The sequence below is a fragment of the Triticum dicoccoides genome, chromosome 2B (genome assembly GCF_002162155.2).
Source record: "Triticum dicoccoides isolate Atlit2015 ecotype Zavitan chromosome 2B, WEW_v2.0, whole genome shotgun sequence".
NCBI classification, from domain to species: domain Eukaryota; kingdom Viridiplantae; phylum Streptophyta; class Magnoliopsida; order Poales; family Poaceae; genus Triticum; species Triticum dicoccoides.
The window spans coordinates 165,368,343-165,383,603 of NC_041383.1; the positions used below are offsets into that span (position 1 = coordinate 165,368,343).

General features: G+C 45.9%; 1 protein-coding gene across 1 annotated transcript; it reads right to left on the reverse strand.

The window, feature by feature from the left end:
- Nucleotides 1-1,210: 1,210 nt before the first annotated feature.
- LOC119367453 (peroxidase 2-like) lies at nucleotides 1,211-15,024 on the reverse strand. Its single transcript, XM_037632961.1, has 3 exons — nucleotides 14,754-15,024; nucleotides 14,210-14,675; nucleotides 1,211-1,510 (listed from the first exon to the last, which is right to left on the reverse strand). Exons 2-3 carry the CDS (start codon nucleotides 14,336-14,338, stop codon nucleotides 1,211-1,213), a joined length of 429 nt encoding a protein of 142 aa, XP_037488858.1. The 5' UTR covers nucleotides 14,339-14,675; nucleotides 14,754-15,024.
- Between the last annotated feature and the right edge of the window lie 237 nt (nucleotides 15,025-15,261).

The following is a 15,261-nucleotide window of genomic DNA, read 5'->3' on the forward strand; positions in this document are numbered from 1 at the left end:
GGGGGTGGGGCAAGTCGCTGAAACATGCCACGTTAACTTCTGTGCAAATAACATGATAACTCATACATGGTAGACCTGATAACTTTGTCGGAGGGGTTGGGGTGGGGGTGTCGTTGAAACGTACGACGGTAACTTCTATGTAAATGACATGATAACTCACACATCGTAAACATGATAAATTATGTACCAGTCCTGGTAACTTTGTCGGAGGGGCCGGAGTGGGGGAGTCACTGAAACATACCACGGTAACTTCTATGCAAATAATATGATAACTCACACATCATAGACATTAAATTATGTACCCAGTCCTGGTAACTTTGTTGGTGGGGTTGGGGTTGGGGGGAGTCACTGAAACATACCACGATAACTTCTATGCAAATAACATGATAAGTCACACATCGTAGAAATGATAAATTATGTACCCAATCCTGATAACTTTATCGACGGGGGTAGGGTGGGAGGAGTTGTTGAACCATACCACGATAACTCTTCTGCAAATAACATGATAACTGACACATCGCAGACTTGATAATTTGGCGTCTGTGGCGAGGGGGGGCAACCCCGTAATTTAAATGTAAATAGCATGTTAATAGACACATACTAAGCTGATAACTTATATACAAACGCCATTATAATTTTTGACCTGAATTTTTATTGTTGAAAAATATACACCCGGTAATTTCTATGTAAAAACATGATAATGTATACATCACAGACTTGATAACTAATATCTTACGTTTTAAACACCATGGTATCTTTCATCCAAGGGAAAAAAGTTATTTAAACATTTTCATCGGTAATTTATGTGTTAAATTACCATACTTCCTCATGCCTTAACCTTCTCATACTGTAGTTATCAGCCTTATCATGGTATAGTTATCATGTCGCTCATACCCTAATTATCATGCTGATCATGCCAAAGTTACCAAGCCAAACTTTATTTATTTTCTGATATGGCGGAAATAAGAAAGGTTCAAATAACATTGTTTACCTACAATAGACAACAACAAAAGGTGGCTTAGTTGGTTATTAGGCTCAATAGGTATTGCATAGACCTAGGTTCGAATCCTCTTTCAAGCACTTTTATTTTATTTTCATATTATGCGGTGAAAAACCAGAAAAAACCGTTAGCGATTTATAGCGAGCGTGGGAAGATAGCGAACTAATCGTGCGGATCTAGCACAGTCCTAAATACAAATAGCTAGCGACCTTATTTGTTGACGACCCTGCAGTTCCTCCTGATCTCCCCGTTGGCAGCGGTCTTGAGCTTGATGGCAGCCATCTTGACCATCGCCTTGGCAAACTTCTTCTCCCAGCTCCCGGGTTTGAAATCGTTCTCCATCACCTTCAGCACCGTCTTCCCCGACGTCAGAAACGCCACGTCGGAGGTGAAGAGGACGTTGCGCTTGAGCAGGTTGGTGTAGTACTTGTTGTCCATCCGGTTGGGGGTGATGATGTCCTGCACCACCGTGGGGTCGTTGGTGAAGTTGGGGCTGACGGGGCACTTGCTCTGCAGCTAGGGCTGGACACGAGCCGAGCCAAGCCGAGCTTGATCCGAGCCTGGCTTTGGCTCGCTCTGGAGTGGCTCGGCTCGGCTCGTCTCGCTCAGCCAACGAGCCTACTTCAACCGGCTCGGCTCGCTTTGGCTATGGCTCGGCTCAGACCGAGCCAGCTCGTAAGCCAGTTTCTCCCAGAACCATTTAATAGTACAGACCTCTGTATATAGTGCATATACTTGATTTTTTGCGGCAATTAAACCTACATTTTGTACAACAAACAGTTTATACTACTAAAAATGAACAATCCAGCAGACTATTGTTTTAAGAAATGGTCATAGTAATGAAAAATAATGTTCTTATATGAATTCTTCTACAAAAATTGTAACAATGGAACACATATAAGAGAAAGAATTGGGCAGCATTTCTGTTGAATTTTGGACAGCACTTCAATTGAACGTTACACAGGAAAACATCAAATATTGACAGCCAAACAAGGAAATTTTGCATAGCATAACACTTACCACTTTGACATAAAACTGAGAAAATGTTGACAGCCAAACAATGACCAGTGAAAACCACATAATACAAAGTTCATAGTTCATCACAAGTTCACAAAAACATTGTTGAAAGTGCATGGTTCATCAAAACATCATTCAAGGTCCATAGTTCATCACAACAGCACACATAATTCGAAGTTCATCACAACAGCACACATAATTTGAAGTTCATCACAACAAAAGAAATGGCACGAGATGATCACGTTGACCTCAACAATCCACATGAGAAGATCATGTAGACATCCATCTTCAAAATAGCAAGAGCAACACCCACATGGAGAAAATCTACATGTAACACAGATTTGTAAACTTGATATTCTCAATATGTCAAGATAGGAAAACTGAGACATGTAAAAACATTAGTTACCAATTGTTGTCACCCCCCACATCAACAATCTTGGGCAACTTGATATTCTCAACATCGTCCTCCTCATCTTCATCCCTTTCCTAATTATTTGTAAGTTAGCCACATACAAGAAATAGACAGAAATCATAGAAGAAAAAGATAAGAATCATACCACCACATTGAAGTCCTTGTGAGGACCTTTGATATAACTAGCACCGCACACCAACGCTTCCACCATTTCTGGTTTCAAAGAACTCCTGTAGTCATCTAAAACCACACAAGTAGACATATCTAAGTTCAAGCATAGGATGACAAGTTGACAAGTTAACATCCAATGTAACAAGTAGACATACCTAAAACTCTTCCACACGTGCTGAAATTTGACTTTCAAAAAGCAAAAACAGTACATACAGAAGCTTGCACAAATATATATTTTGCACGTACATACCTGCGACTGTGAAGATGTAGCCTCCCTCTCATAGTAGTTTGCGGAGCCGGAGGCAACGGCGATTCCGGCACGCATGCCAGTGCCGGTGGGGTCAGAGGGACGTCGAGGCGGAGGTTTCTTTTTTACCCTATACAACAACTCAGCGATTGGTACATTGCTGGAATCATTTGTCAGCTTCCTTGGCAGCCGTGTAGTAGCTGCTGCATTGCCCTTCCCATTCCCCTTGTGCATCCCCGAGACCGGCAACTTTCTCTTCATAATGGAGTCCAACGTCCTCTCTTTCTCCTTCTCCTTCCCACTCGCCTTCCCCTTTTGCTTGTCCATTGTTGCGACGATAGGCGTCTGCACACATCAGTAAACAACAAACGGTCAATCATCAACAATAGCAAAACTAACTAGACATGGAGTCTATGTAATTTTTCAGCAAGTAGATTGTTTTTCAAGCTGCTATGCTACAACAAGTAGATCATTGTTGGGTAACGTAGCAGAAATTCAAAATTTTCCTACGTGTCACCAAGATCTATCTATGGAGAAACCAGCTACGAGTAGAAGGAGAGTGCATCTACATACCCTTGTAGATCGCTAAGCGGAAGCGTTCAAGTGAACGGGGTTGATGGAGTCGTACTCGTCGTGATTCAGATCACCGATGATCCTAGTACCGAACGGACGGCACCTCCGCGTTCAACACACGTACAGCTCGACGATGTCTCCCACACCTTGATCCAGCAAGGAGAGAGGGAGAGGTTGAGGAAGACTCCATCCAGTAGCAGCACAACGGCGTGGTGATGATGGAGGAGCGTGGCAATCCTGCAGGGCTTCGCCAAGCACCTACGGGAGAGGAGGAGGTGTCACGGGAGGGAGGGAGGCGCCAAGGGCTTAGCTATGGATGCCCTCCCTCCCCTCCACTATATATAGGGGCAGGGGAGAGGGGGGAGGCGCAGCCTTGCCCCTTCCTCCAAGAAAGGGGTGCGGCTAAGAGGGGGGGAGGAGTCCATCCTCCCCAAGGCACCTCGGAGGTGCCTTCCCCCTTTAGGACTCTCCCCTTTTTCCTATATCTTGGCGCATGGGCCTCTTGGGGCTGGTGCCCTTGGCCCATGTAGGCCAAGGCGCACCCCCTACAGCCCATGTGGCCTCCCGGGGCAGGTGGCCCCACCCGGTGGGCCCCCGGGACCCTTCCGGTGGTCCCGGTACAATACCGATGACCCCGAAACTTGTCCCGATGGCCGAAACAGGACTTCCTATATATAAATCTTTACCTCCGGACCATTCCGGAACTCCTCGTGACGTCCGGGATCTCATCTGGGACTCCGAACAACATTCGGTAACCACATACAAGCTTCCTTTATAACCCTAGCGTCATCGAACCTTAAGTGTGTAGACCCTACGGGTTCGGGAGACATGCAGACATGACCGTGACGTTCTCCGGTCAATAACCAACAGCGGGATCTAGATACCCATGTTGGCTCCCACATGTTCCACGATGATCTCATCGGATGAACCACGATGTCAAGGACTCAATCGATCCCATATACAATTCCCTTTGTCTAGCGGTATGGTACTTGCCCGAGATTCGATCGTCGGTATACCGATACCTTGTTCAATCTCGTTACCGGCAAGTCTCTTTACTCGTTCCGTAACACATCATCCCGTGATCAACCCCTTGGTCACATTGTGCACATTATGATGATGTCCTACCGAGTGGGCCCAGAGATACCTCTCCGTTTACACGGAGTGACAAAATCCCAATCTCGATTCGTGCCAACCCAACAGACACTTTCAGAGATACCCGTAGTGTACCTTTATAGCCACCCAGTTACGTTGTGACGTTTGGCACACCCAAAGCACTCCTACGGTATCCGGGAGTTGCACAATCTCATGGTCTAAGGAAATGATACTTGACATTAGAAAAGCTTTAGCATACGAACTACATGATCTTGTGCTAGGCTTAGGATTGGGTCTTGTCCATCACATCATTCTCCTAATGATGTGATCCCGTTATCAACGACATCCAATGTCCATGGTCAGGAAACCGTAACCATCTATTGAATAACGAGCTAGTCAACTAGAGGCTTACTAGGGACATGGTGTTGTCTATGTATCCACACATGTATCTGAGTTTCCTATCAATACAATTCTAGCATGGATAATAAACGATTATCATGAACAAGGAAATATAATAATAATCAATTTATTATTGCCTCTAGGGCATATTTCCAACAGTCTCCCACTTGCACTAGAGTCAATAATCTAGTTCACATCGATATGTGATTAACACTCAAGGTCACATCCCCATGTGACTAACACCCAAAGAGTTTACTAGAGTCAATAATCTAGTTCACATTTACCATGTGATTAACACTCGATGAGTTCTGGGTTTGATCATGTTATGCTTGTGAGAGAGGTTATAGTCAACGGGTCTGAACCTTTCAGATCCGTGTGTGCTTTACAAATCTCTATGTCATCTCCTAGATGCAGCTACCACGTTCTATTTGGAGCTATTCCAAATAACCGTTCTACTTGGAGCTATTCTAAATTGTTGCTCCATTATACGTATCCGGTATCTCTACTCAGAGCTATCCGGATAGGTGTTAAGCTTGCATCGACGTAACCCTTTACGACGAACTCTTTTACCACCTCCATAATTGAGAAAATTCCTTAGTCCACTAGTTACTAAGGATAACTTTGACCGCTGTCATGTGATCCATTCTTGGATCACTCTTGTACCCCTTGACTGACTCATGGTAAAGCACACTTCAGGTGCGGTACACAGCATAGCATACTGTAGAGCCTATGTCTTAAGCATAGGGGACGACCTTCGTTCCTTTCTCTCTATTCTGCCATGATCGAGCTTTAAGTCTTAACTTCATACCTTACAACTCAGGCAAGAACTCCTTCTTTGACTGATCCATCTTGAACACCTTCAAGATCACGTCAAGGCATGTGCTCATTTGAAAGTACTATTAAGCGTTTTGATCTATCCTTATAGATCTTGATGCTCAATGTTCAAGTAGCTTAATCCAGGTTTTCCATTGAAAACACTTTCCAAATAACCCTATATGCTTTCCAGAAATTCTACGTCATTTCTGATCATTAATATGTCAACAACATATACTCATCAGAAATTCTATAGTGCTCCCACTCACTTCTTTGGAAATACAAGTTTCTCATAAACTTTGTATACACCCAAAATCTTTGATCATCATCAAAGCATACATTCCAACTCCGAGATGCTCACTCCAGTCCTTAGAAGGATTGCTGGAGCTTTGCATACTTATTAGCATCTTTCGGGATTGACAAAACCTTCTGGTTGTATCACATACAACCTTTCCTCATTAAAATCGTCGAGGAAACAATGTTTTGACATCCTATCTGCAAGATTTCATAAATAATGCAGTAATCGCTAATATAATTCCAACAGACTCTTAGCATCGCTACGAGTGAGAAAATCTCATCGTAGTCAACTCCTTGAACTTGTCGGAAAACATCTTAACGACAAGTCGAGCTTTCTTAATGGTGACATTTACCATCATTGTCCGTCTTCCTTTTGAAATCCATCTGTACTCATTAGCCTTACGACCATCGAGCCGTTCTGCCAAACTCTACACATACATGGATCCTCTCTAGGATTTTATGGCCTCAAGCCATTTATCGGAATCCGGGCCCACCATCGCTTCTCCATAGCTCGTAGGTTCAATGTTGTCTAGCAACATGACTTCCAAGACAGGATTACATGCCACTCTGAAGTAGTACGCATTCTTGTCATCCCACGAGGTTTGGTAGTGACTCGATCCGAAGTTTCATGATCACTATCATAAGCTTCCACTTCAGTTGGTGTACGTGCCACAGGAACAACTTCCTGTGCCCTGCTACACACTTGATGAAGTGACGGTTCAATAACCTCATCAAGTCTCCACCATCCTCCCACTCAACTTTTCGAGAGAAACCTTTCCTCGAAAAAGGACCCGATTCAAGAAACAATCCCTATTGCTTTCGGATCTGAATTAGGAGGTATACCCAACTGTTTTTGGGTGTCCTATGAAGATGCATTTTATCTGCTTTGGGTTCGAGCTTATCAACCTGAAACCTTTTCACATAAGCGTCGCAGCCCCAAACTTTCAAGAAACGGCAACTTAGGTTTCTCCAAACCATAGTTCATACGGTGTCGTCTTAACGAAATTATGTGGTGCCCTATTTAAAGTGAATGTGGTTGTCTCTAATGCCTAACCCATGAACGATAGTGGTAACTCGATAAGATACATCATGGTATGCACCATATCCAATAGGGTGCAACTATGACGTTTGGACACACCATCACACTATGGTGTTCCAGGCTGTATCAGTTGTGAAACAATTTCCACAATGTCTTAATTCTGTGCCAAACTCGTGATTCAGATATTCATCTCTATGATCATATCATAGATCTTTTATCCTCTTGTCACGACGATCTTTCAACTTCACACTGAAATTACTTGAACCTTTCAATAATTCAGACTCGTGATTCATCAAGTAAATGTACTCAACATCCACTCAAATTATCTGTGAAGTAAGAACATAACAATATCCACTACATGCCTCAGCACTCATTGGACTATACACATCAAAATGTATTACTTCCAACAAGTTGCTATCTTGTTCCATCTTACTGAAAACGAGGCTTTTCAGTCATCTTGCCCGTGTGGTATGATTTGCATGTCCCAAGTGATTCAAAATCAAGTGAGTCAAAACGGTCCATTTGCATGGAGTTTCTTCATGCATATACACCAATAGACATGGTTCGCATGTCTCAAACTTTTCAAAAACGAGTGAGCCCAAAGATCCATCAATATGGAGCTTCTTCATGCGTTTTATACCGATATGACTTACGTGGCAGTGCCACAAGTAGGTGGTACTATCATTACTATCTTTTGGCATGAACATGTGTATCACTACGATCGAAATTTAATAAATCATTCATTTTAGGTGTAAGACCATTGAAGGTATTATTCAAATAAACAGAGTAACCATTATTCTCCTTAAATGAATAACCGTATTGCGATAGACGTAATCCAATCATGTCTATGCTCAACGCAAACACCAAATAACAATTATTTAGGTTTAACACCAATCTCTTTGGTAGAGGGAGCGTGCGATGCTTGATCATATCAAGCTTGGAAAAACTTCCAACACATATCGTCAGCTCACCCTTAGCTAGTCTCCGTTTATTCCGTAGCCTTTTGTTTCGAGTTACTAACACTTAGCAACCGAACCGGTATCTAATACCCTGGTGCTACTAGGAGTACTAGCAAAGTACACATTAACACAATGTATATCCAATATACTTCTATCGACCTTGCCAGCCTTCTTATCTACCAAGTATCTAGGGTAATTCTGCTCTAGTGGTTGTTCCCCTTATTACAGAAGCACTTAGTCTCGGGTTTGGGTTTTTACCTTGGGTTTCTTCACTAGAGCAGCAGCTAATTTGCCGTTTCATGAAGTATCCCTTCTTGCCCTTGCCCTTCTTGAAACTAGTGGTTTCACCAACCATCAACAATTGATGCTCCTTCTTGATTTCTACTTTCGCGGTGTCAAACATCGCGAATACCTCAAGGATCATCATATCTATCCCTGATATGTTATAGTTCATCACGAAGCTCTAACAGCTTGGTGGCAATGACTTTGGAGAACCATCACTGTCTTATCTGGAAGATCAACTCCCACTCGATTCAAATGATTGTTGTACTCAGACAATCTGAGCACAAGCTCAACAATTGAGCTTTTCTCCTTAGTTTGCAAGTTAAGAAAGTCATCGGAGGTCTTATACATCTTGACATGGGCACGAGCCTGAAATCCCAATTTCAGCCCTCAAAACATCTCATATGTTTCGCGATGTTTCAAAAACGTCCTTGGTGCCTCAACTCTAAACCGTTTAACTGAACTATCACGTAGTTATCAAAACGTGTATGTCAGATGTTCGCAACAACCACAGACAACGTTCGAGGTTCAGCACACTGAGCGGTGCATTAAGGACATAAGCCTTCTATGAAGCAATGAGGACAATCCTCAGTTTACGGACCTAGTCCGCATAAATGCTACTATCAACTTTCAACTAATTTTTCTCTAGGAACATATCTAAACAGTAGAACTATAGCGTGAGCTACGACATAATTTGCAAAAACCTTTTGACTATGTTCAGGATAATTAAGTTCATCTTATGAACTCCCATTCAGATAGACATCCCTCTAGTCATCTAAGTGATTACATGATCCGAGTCAAACTAGGCCGTGTCCGATCATCACGTGAGACGGACTAGTCATCATCGGTGAACATCTTCATGTTGATCGTATCTTCTATACGACTCATGTTCGACCTTTTGGTCTCCGTGTTCCGAGGCCATGTCTGTACATGCTAGGCTCGTCAAGTTAACCCTAAGTGTTTCGCGTGTGTAAATCTGTCTTACACCCGTTGTATGTGAACGTTAGAATCTAACACCCGATCATCACGTGGTGCTTCGAAACACGAACTGTCGCAACGGTGCACAGTTAGGGGAGAACACTTCTTGAAATTGTTGTAAGGGATCATCTTATTTACTACCGTCGTTCTAAGCAAATAAGATGTATAAACATGATAAACATCACATGCAATCAAATAGTGACATGATATGGCCATCATCACTTTGCTCCTTTTGATCTCCATCTTCGGGGCTCCATGATCATCATCGTCACTGGCATGACACCATGATCTCCATCATCATGATCTCCATCATCGTGTCTTCATGAAGTTGCCTCGCCAACTATTACTTCTACTACTATGGCTAACGGTTAGCAATAAAGTAAAGTAATTACATGACATTTAAGTTGACACGCAGGTCACAAATAAATAAAGACAACTCCTATGGCTCCTGCCGGTTGTCATACTCATCGACATGCAAGTCGTGATTCCTATTACAAGAACATGATCAATCTCATACATCACATATATCATTCATCACATCCTTTTTGGCCATATCACATCACATAGCATACCCTGCAAAAACAAGTTAGACGTCCTCTAATTGTTGTTTGCATGTTTTACGTGGCTGCTATGGGTTTCTAGCAAGAACGTTTCTTACCTACGCATGAACCACAACGTGATATGCCAATTGCTATTTACCCTTCATAAGGACCCTTTTCATCGAATTCGATCCGACTAAAGTGGGAGAGACAGACACCCGCCAGCCACCTTATGCAACTAGTGCATGTTTGTCGGTGGAACCGGTCTCACGTAAGCGTACGTGTAAGGTTGGTCCGGGCCGCTTCATCCCACGATGCCGCCGAATCAAGATAAGACTAGTAACAGCAAGCATATTGAACAATATCGACGCCCACAACTACTTTGTGTTCTACTCGTGCAAAGAATCTACGCAATAGACCTAGCTCATGATGCCACTGTTGGGTAACGTAGCAGAAATTCAAAATTTTCCTACGTGTCACCAAGATCTATCTATGGAGAAACCAGCTACGAGTAGAAGGAGAGTGCATCTACATACCCTTGTAGATCGCTAAGCGGAAGCGTTCAAGTGAACGGGGTTGATGGAGTCGTACTCGTCGTGATTCAGATCACCGATGATCCTAGTACCGAACGGACGGCACCTCCGCGTTCAACACACGTACAGCTCGACGATGTCTCCCACACCTTGATCCAGCAAGGAGAGAGGGAGAGGTTGAGGAAGACTCCATCCAGTAGCAGCACAACGGCGTGGTGATGATGGAGGAGCGTGGCAATCCTGCAGGGCTTCGCCAAGCACCTACGGGAGAGGAGGAGGTGTCACGGGAGGGAGGGAGGCGCCAAGGGCTCAGCTATGGATGCCCTCCCTCCCCTCCACTATATATAGGGGCAGGGGAGAGGGGGGAGGCGCAGCCTTGCCCCTTCCTCCAAGAAAGGGGTGCGGCTAAGAGGGGGGGAGGAGTCCATCCTCCCCAAGGCACCTCGGAGGTGCCTTCCCCCTTTAGGACTCTCCCCTTTTTCCTATATCTTGGCGCATGGGCCTCTTGGGGCTGGTGCCCTTGGCCCATGTAGGCCAAGGCGCACCCCCTACAGCCCATGTGGCCCCCCGGGGCAGGTGGCCCCACCCGGTGGGCCCCCGGGACCCTTCCGGTGGTCCCGGTACAATACCGATGACCCCGAAACTTGTCCCGATGGCCGAAACAGGACTTCCTATATATAAATCTTTACCTCCGGACCATTCCGGAACTCCTCGTGACGTCCGGGATCTCATCCGGGACTCCGAACAACATTCGGTAACCACATACAAGCTTCCTTTATAACCCTAGCGTCATCGAACCTTAAGTGTGTAGACCCTACGGGTTCGGGAGACATGCAGACATGACCGTGACGTTCTCCGGTAAATAACCAACAGCGGGATCTGGATACCCATGTTGGCTCCCACATGTTCCACGATGATCTCATCGGATGAACCACGATGTCAAGGACTCAATCGATCCCGTATACAATTCCCTTTGTCTAGCGGTATGGTACTTGCCCGAGATTCGATCGTCGGTATACCGATACCTTGTTCAATCTCGTTACCGGCAAGTCTCTTTACTCGTTCCGTAACACATCATCCCGTGATCAACCCCTTGGTCACATTGTGCACATTATGATGATGTCCTACCGAGTGGGCCCAGAGATACCTCTCCGTTTACACGGAGTGACAAAATCCCAATCTCGATTCGTGCCAACCCAACAGACACTTTCAGAGATACCCGTAGTGTACCTTTATAGCCACCCAGTTACGTTGTGACGTTTGGCACACCCAAAGCACTCCTACGGTATCCGGGAGTTGCACAATCTCATGGTCTAAGGAAATGATACTTGACATTAGAAAAGCTTTAACATACGAACTACATGATCTTGTGCTAGGCTTAGGATTGGGTCTTGTCCATCACATCATTCTCCTAATGATGTGATCCCGTTATCAACGACATCCAATGTCCATGGTCAGGAAACCGTAACCATCTATTGATTAACGAGCTAGTCAACTAGAGGCTTACTAGGGACATGGTGTTGTCTATGTATCCACACATGTATCTGAGTTTCCTATCAATACAATTCTAGCATGGATAATAAACGATTATCATGAACAAGGAAATATAATAATAATCAATTTATTATTGCCTCTAGGGCATATTTCCAACAGTCTCCCACTTGCACTAGAGTCAATAATCTAATTCACATCGATATGTGATTAACACTCAAGGTCACATCCCCATGTGACTAACACCCAAAGAGTTTACTAGAGTCAATAATCTAGTTCACATTTACCATGTGATTAACACTCGATGAGTTCTGGGTTTGATCATGTTATGCTTGTGAGAGAGGTTATAGTCAACGGGTCTGAACCTTTCAGATCCGTGTGTGCTTTACAAATCTCTATGTCATCTCCTAGATGCAGCTACCACGTTCTATTTGGTGCTATTCCAAATAACTGTTCTACTTGGAGCTATTCTAAATTGTTGCTCCATTATACGTATCCGGTATCTCTACTCAGAGCTATCCGGATAGGTGTTAAGCTTGCATCGACGTAACCCTTTACGACGAACTCTTTTACCACCTCCATAATTGAGAAAATTCCTTAGTCCACTAGTTACTAAGGATAACTTTGACCGCTGTCCTGTGATCCATTCTTGGATCACTCTTGTACCCCTTGACTGACTCATGGTAAAGCACACTTCAGGTGCGGTACACAGCATAGCATACTGTAGAGCCTATGTCTTAAGCATAGGGGACGACCTTCGTTCCTTTCTCTCTATTCTGCCATGGTCGAGCTTTAAGTCTTAACTTCATACCTTACAACTCAGGCAAGAACTCCTTCTTTGACTGATCCATCTTGAACACCTTCAAGATCACGTCAAGGCATGTGCTCACGTCAAGATCACGTCGGTATACCGATACCTTGTTCAATCTCGTTACCGGCAAGTCTCTTTACTCGTTCCGTAACACATCATCCCGTGATCAACCCCTTGGTCACATTGTGCACATTATGATGATGTCCTACCGAGTGGGCCCAGAGATACCTCTCCGTTTACACGGAGTGACAAAATCCCAATCTCGATTCGTGCCAACCCAACAGACACTTTCAGAGATACCCGTAGTGTACCTTTATAGCCACCCAGTTACGTTGTGACGTTTGGCACACCCAAAGCACTCCTACGGTATCCGGGAGTTGCACAATCTCATGGTCTAAGGAAATGATACTTGACATTAGAAAAGCTTTAGCATACGAACTACATGATCTTGTGCTAGGCTTAGGATTGGGTCTTGTCCATCACATCATTCTCCTAATGATGTGATCCCGTTATCAACGACATCCAATGTCCATGGTCAGGAAACCGTAACCATCTATTGATTAACGAGCTAGTCAACTAGAGGCTTACTAGGGACATGGTGTTGTCTATGTATCCACACATGTACCTGAGTTTCCTATCAATACAATTCTAGCATGGATAATAAACGATTATCATGAACAAGGAAATATAATAATAATCAATTTATTATTGCCTCTAGGGCATATTTCCAACAATCATCAACCAGTTCATCAACAACAGAAAACTAATTACACATGGAATCAATGAAAATGTTGATCTATCCATCCATTCGGCCCTACAAGTCCATCCATCCATGATCCATCCATCCGTTGCTGCTACATCTAGCCGTACAGACTACAACACATCCATCCATCATCCACCCATCTAGCCCTACATCTACCTGACTACGTCCATCGATCCATCCATCCATCCATCCACCAGATGTGTACTAGTGCAGACACCTACGGCTAGGGTTTGGGAAGTTCGAACTACATGACTACATCCATCGATCCATCCATCCATTGATCCATCAGATGCGTACTAAGTTCAGAGAGCTGCTGCTAGGGATTGGGATTTGGGAAGGAAGGAAGTACCTGCTCCGGCTCGTCACGTTCCGCGAGAAACCAGGGGAGGCGCGTCCGTCTACGTCCGGTGTGGTGAGGAACGGTCGCGCCGCCCGTCGCCGTCGGTGCAGAGTTGGCGAGGAAGCGCGGCGTCGCTCGTCGCCGTCGATCCAGATTTGCAGCGTGGCAAGAGAGAGGCGAGGCGGCGCAGAGCAGAGAAAGGGAGAGACGAGAGACTGGCTGTCGTTGCTCGTGCCCTAATGCGCTAGCTATTGTGATCGATGGTGGAATTGGGCTGGGCCGCAAGCGAGCCACCGAGCTGGACCGGTCGAAACTCGGCTCGGCTCGGTCGCGAAACGGGCCTGTTTTCAGACCTCGGCCCGCTCGATAATCCTATCGAGCCGAGCTGTAACGGGCTGAGCTGGAGCGAGCTTCGGGCCGAGCCGAAAAGCTCGCTCGTACGTCCAGTCCTATCTGCAGCAGCCTGGTGAGGCCAGGGTTCATGTCGGAGGGGTTCGGGGGCAAGCGGTCGGTGAAGGAGGAGCTGTGTGAGACGCCGATGGTGTGCGCGCCGGAGAGCACCACGAGGTCGTCCTCGTTCATGTTCTTGGCCTTGAAGCTGTCGACGAGCTGCGTGAGGTTGAAGAAGGGCGGGGGGAGGAACTGCAGCGCCTCGGTCTCGAGCGAACACACGGCCGTCGAACCGCCCCGCCGGTATCTTGTAGTCGATCCTGCTGCTACTGAGGAAGAAGGCGGAGTCGCGTGCGGCGAAGGCGATGACGTCGGCGCAGGAGACGACTCCAGGGCAGACCCTCTCAAGGACCGCCTTGGCCGCGTCGATCACCTCGAAGCCACGCAGGCTGGGGAAGTTGGGCGGGCCGAGCTTCTCCGGCCGCGGGTTCGCCGGAGTCGCGTCCAGCAGCACCGACGCGTCACTGCCCTGCACAAGCCAATGTTAACCGCGTGCTCGTCGCTTTACATGCATGAAAAAGCAAGCAGCTAACTGTACGGCACGCACCTGGACGAAGCAGTCGTGGAAAGCCATGCGAATGATGCCGGCCCCGAGGCCGGGGTTCCGGGAGACGGCCTTGCCGACGACGACCCTGACGATAATCTCCGCCGCGGGGCACTTCCGGTTGTGGTAGCCAACCCTCACCCTGTGCCCCGGTGCCCCCTTTCCGTGCATGTCGCCGCCAGGAGCAGCACGCACGCGATCCAGATCGCAACCCTACCCATCCTTGAACGACGAGTGTGTGTGGGTTGGCAGGAGACAGGAAGTGCAAGCTGCAGTGTGTGTGGTTGAGGTGTGGTCGTGGAGACGCTGCTCCTCGGCTCGTCCATTTATACGCGGGAGTGGAGGAGAATTGGCAGGGGTTGGTCTGTCTGCGTTTCTTAATCGGGCAGAGCATGTTCCCTCGACGCCGCAGGGAACATGCGAGCACAACTCAGCATACATCCGATCGAGCTCCGGAGTGCTGACTTCAAGGAAACCGGGTTGGTAATCTAGTCTTGAATGGCGATGTAGG

Bases quoted from the DNA above. Each gene is read 5' to 3' on its own strand.
- LOC119367453 (XM_037632961.1), bottom strand. From the start codon at position 14,338: ATGAACGAGGACGACCTCGTGGTGCTCTCCGGCGCGCACACCATCGGC. The intron at 1,511-14,209 runs ATAGGACTGGAC...CCCTAGCTGCAG, and splicing joins GCCTCACCAGGCTGCTGCAG to AGCAAGTGCCCCGTCAGCCC.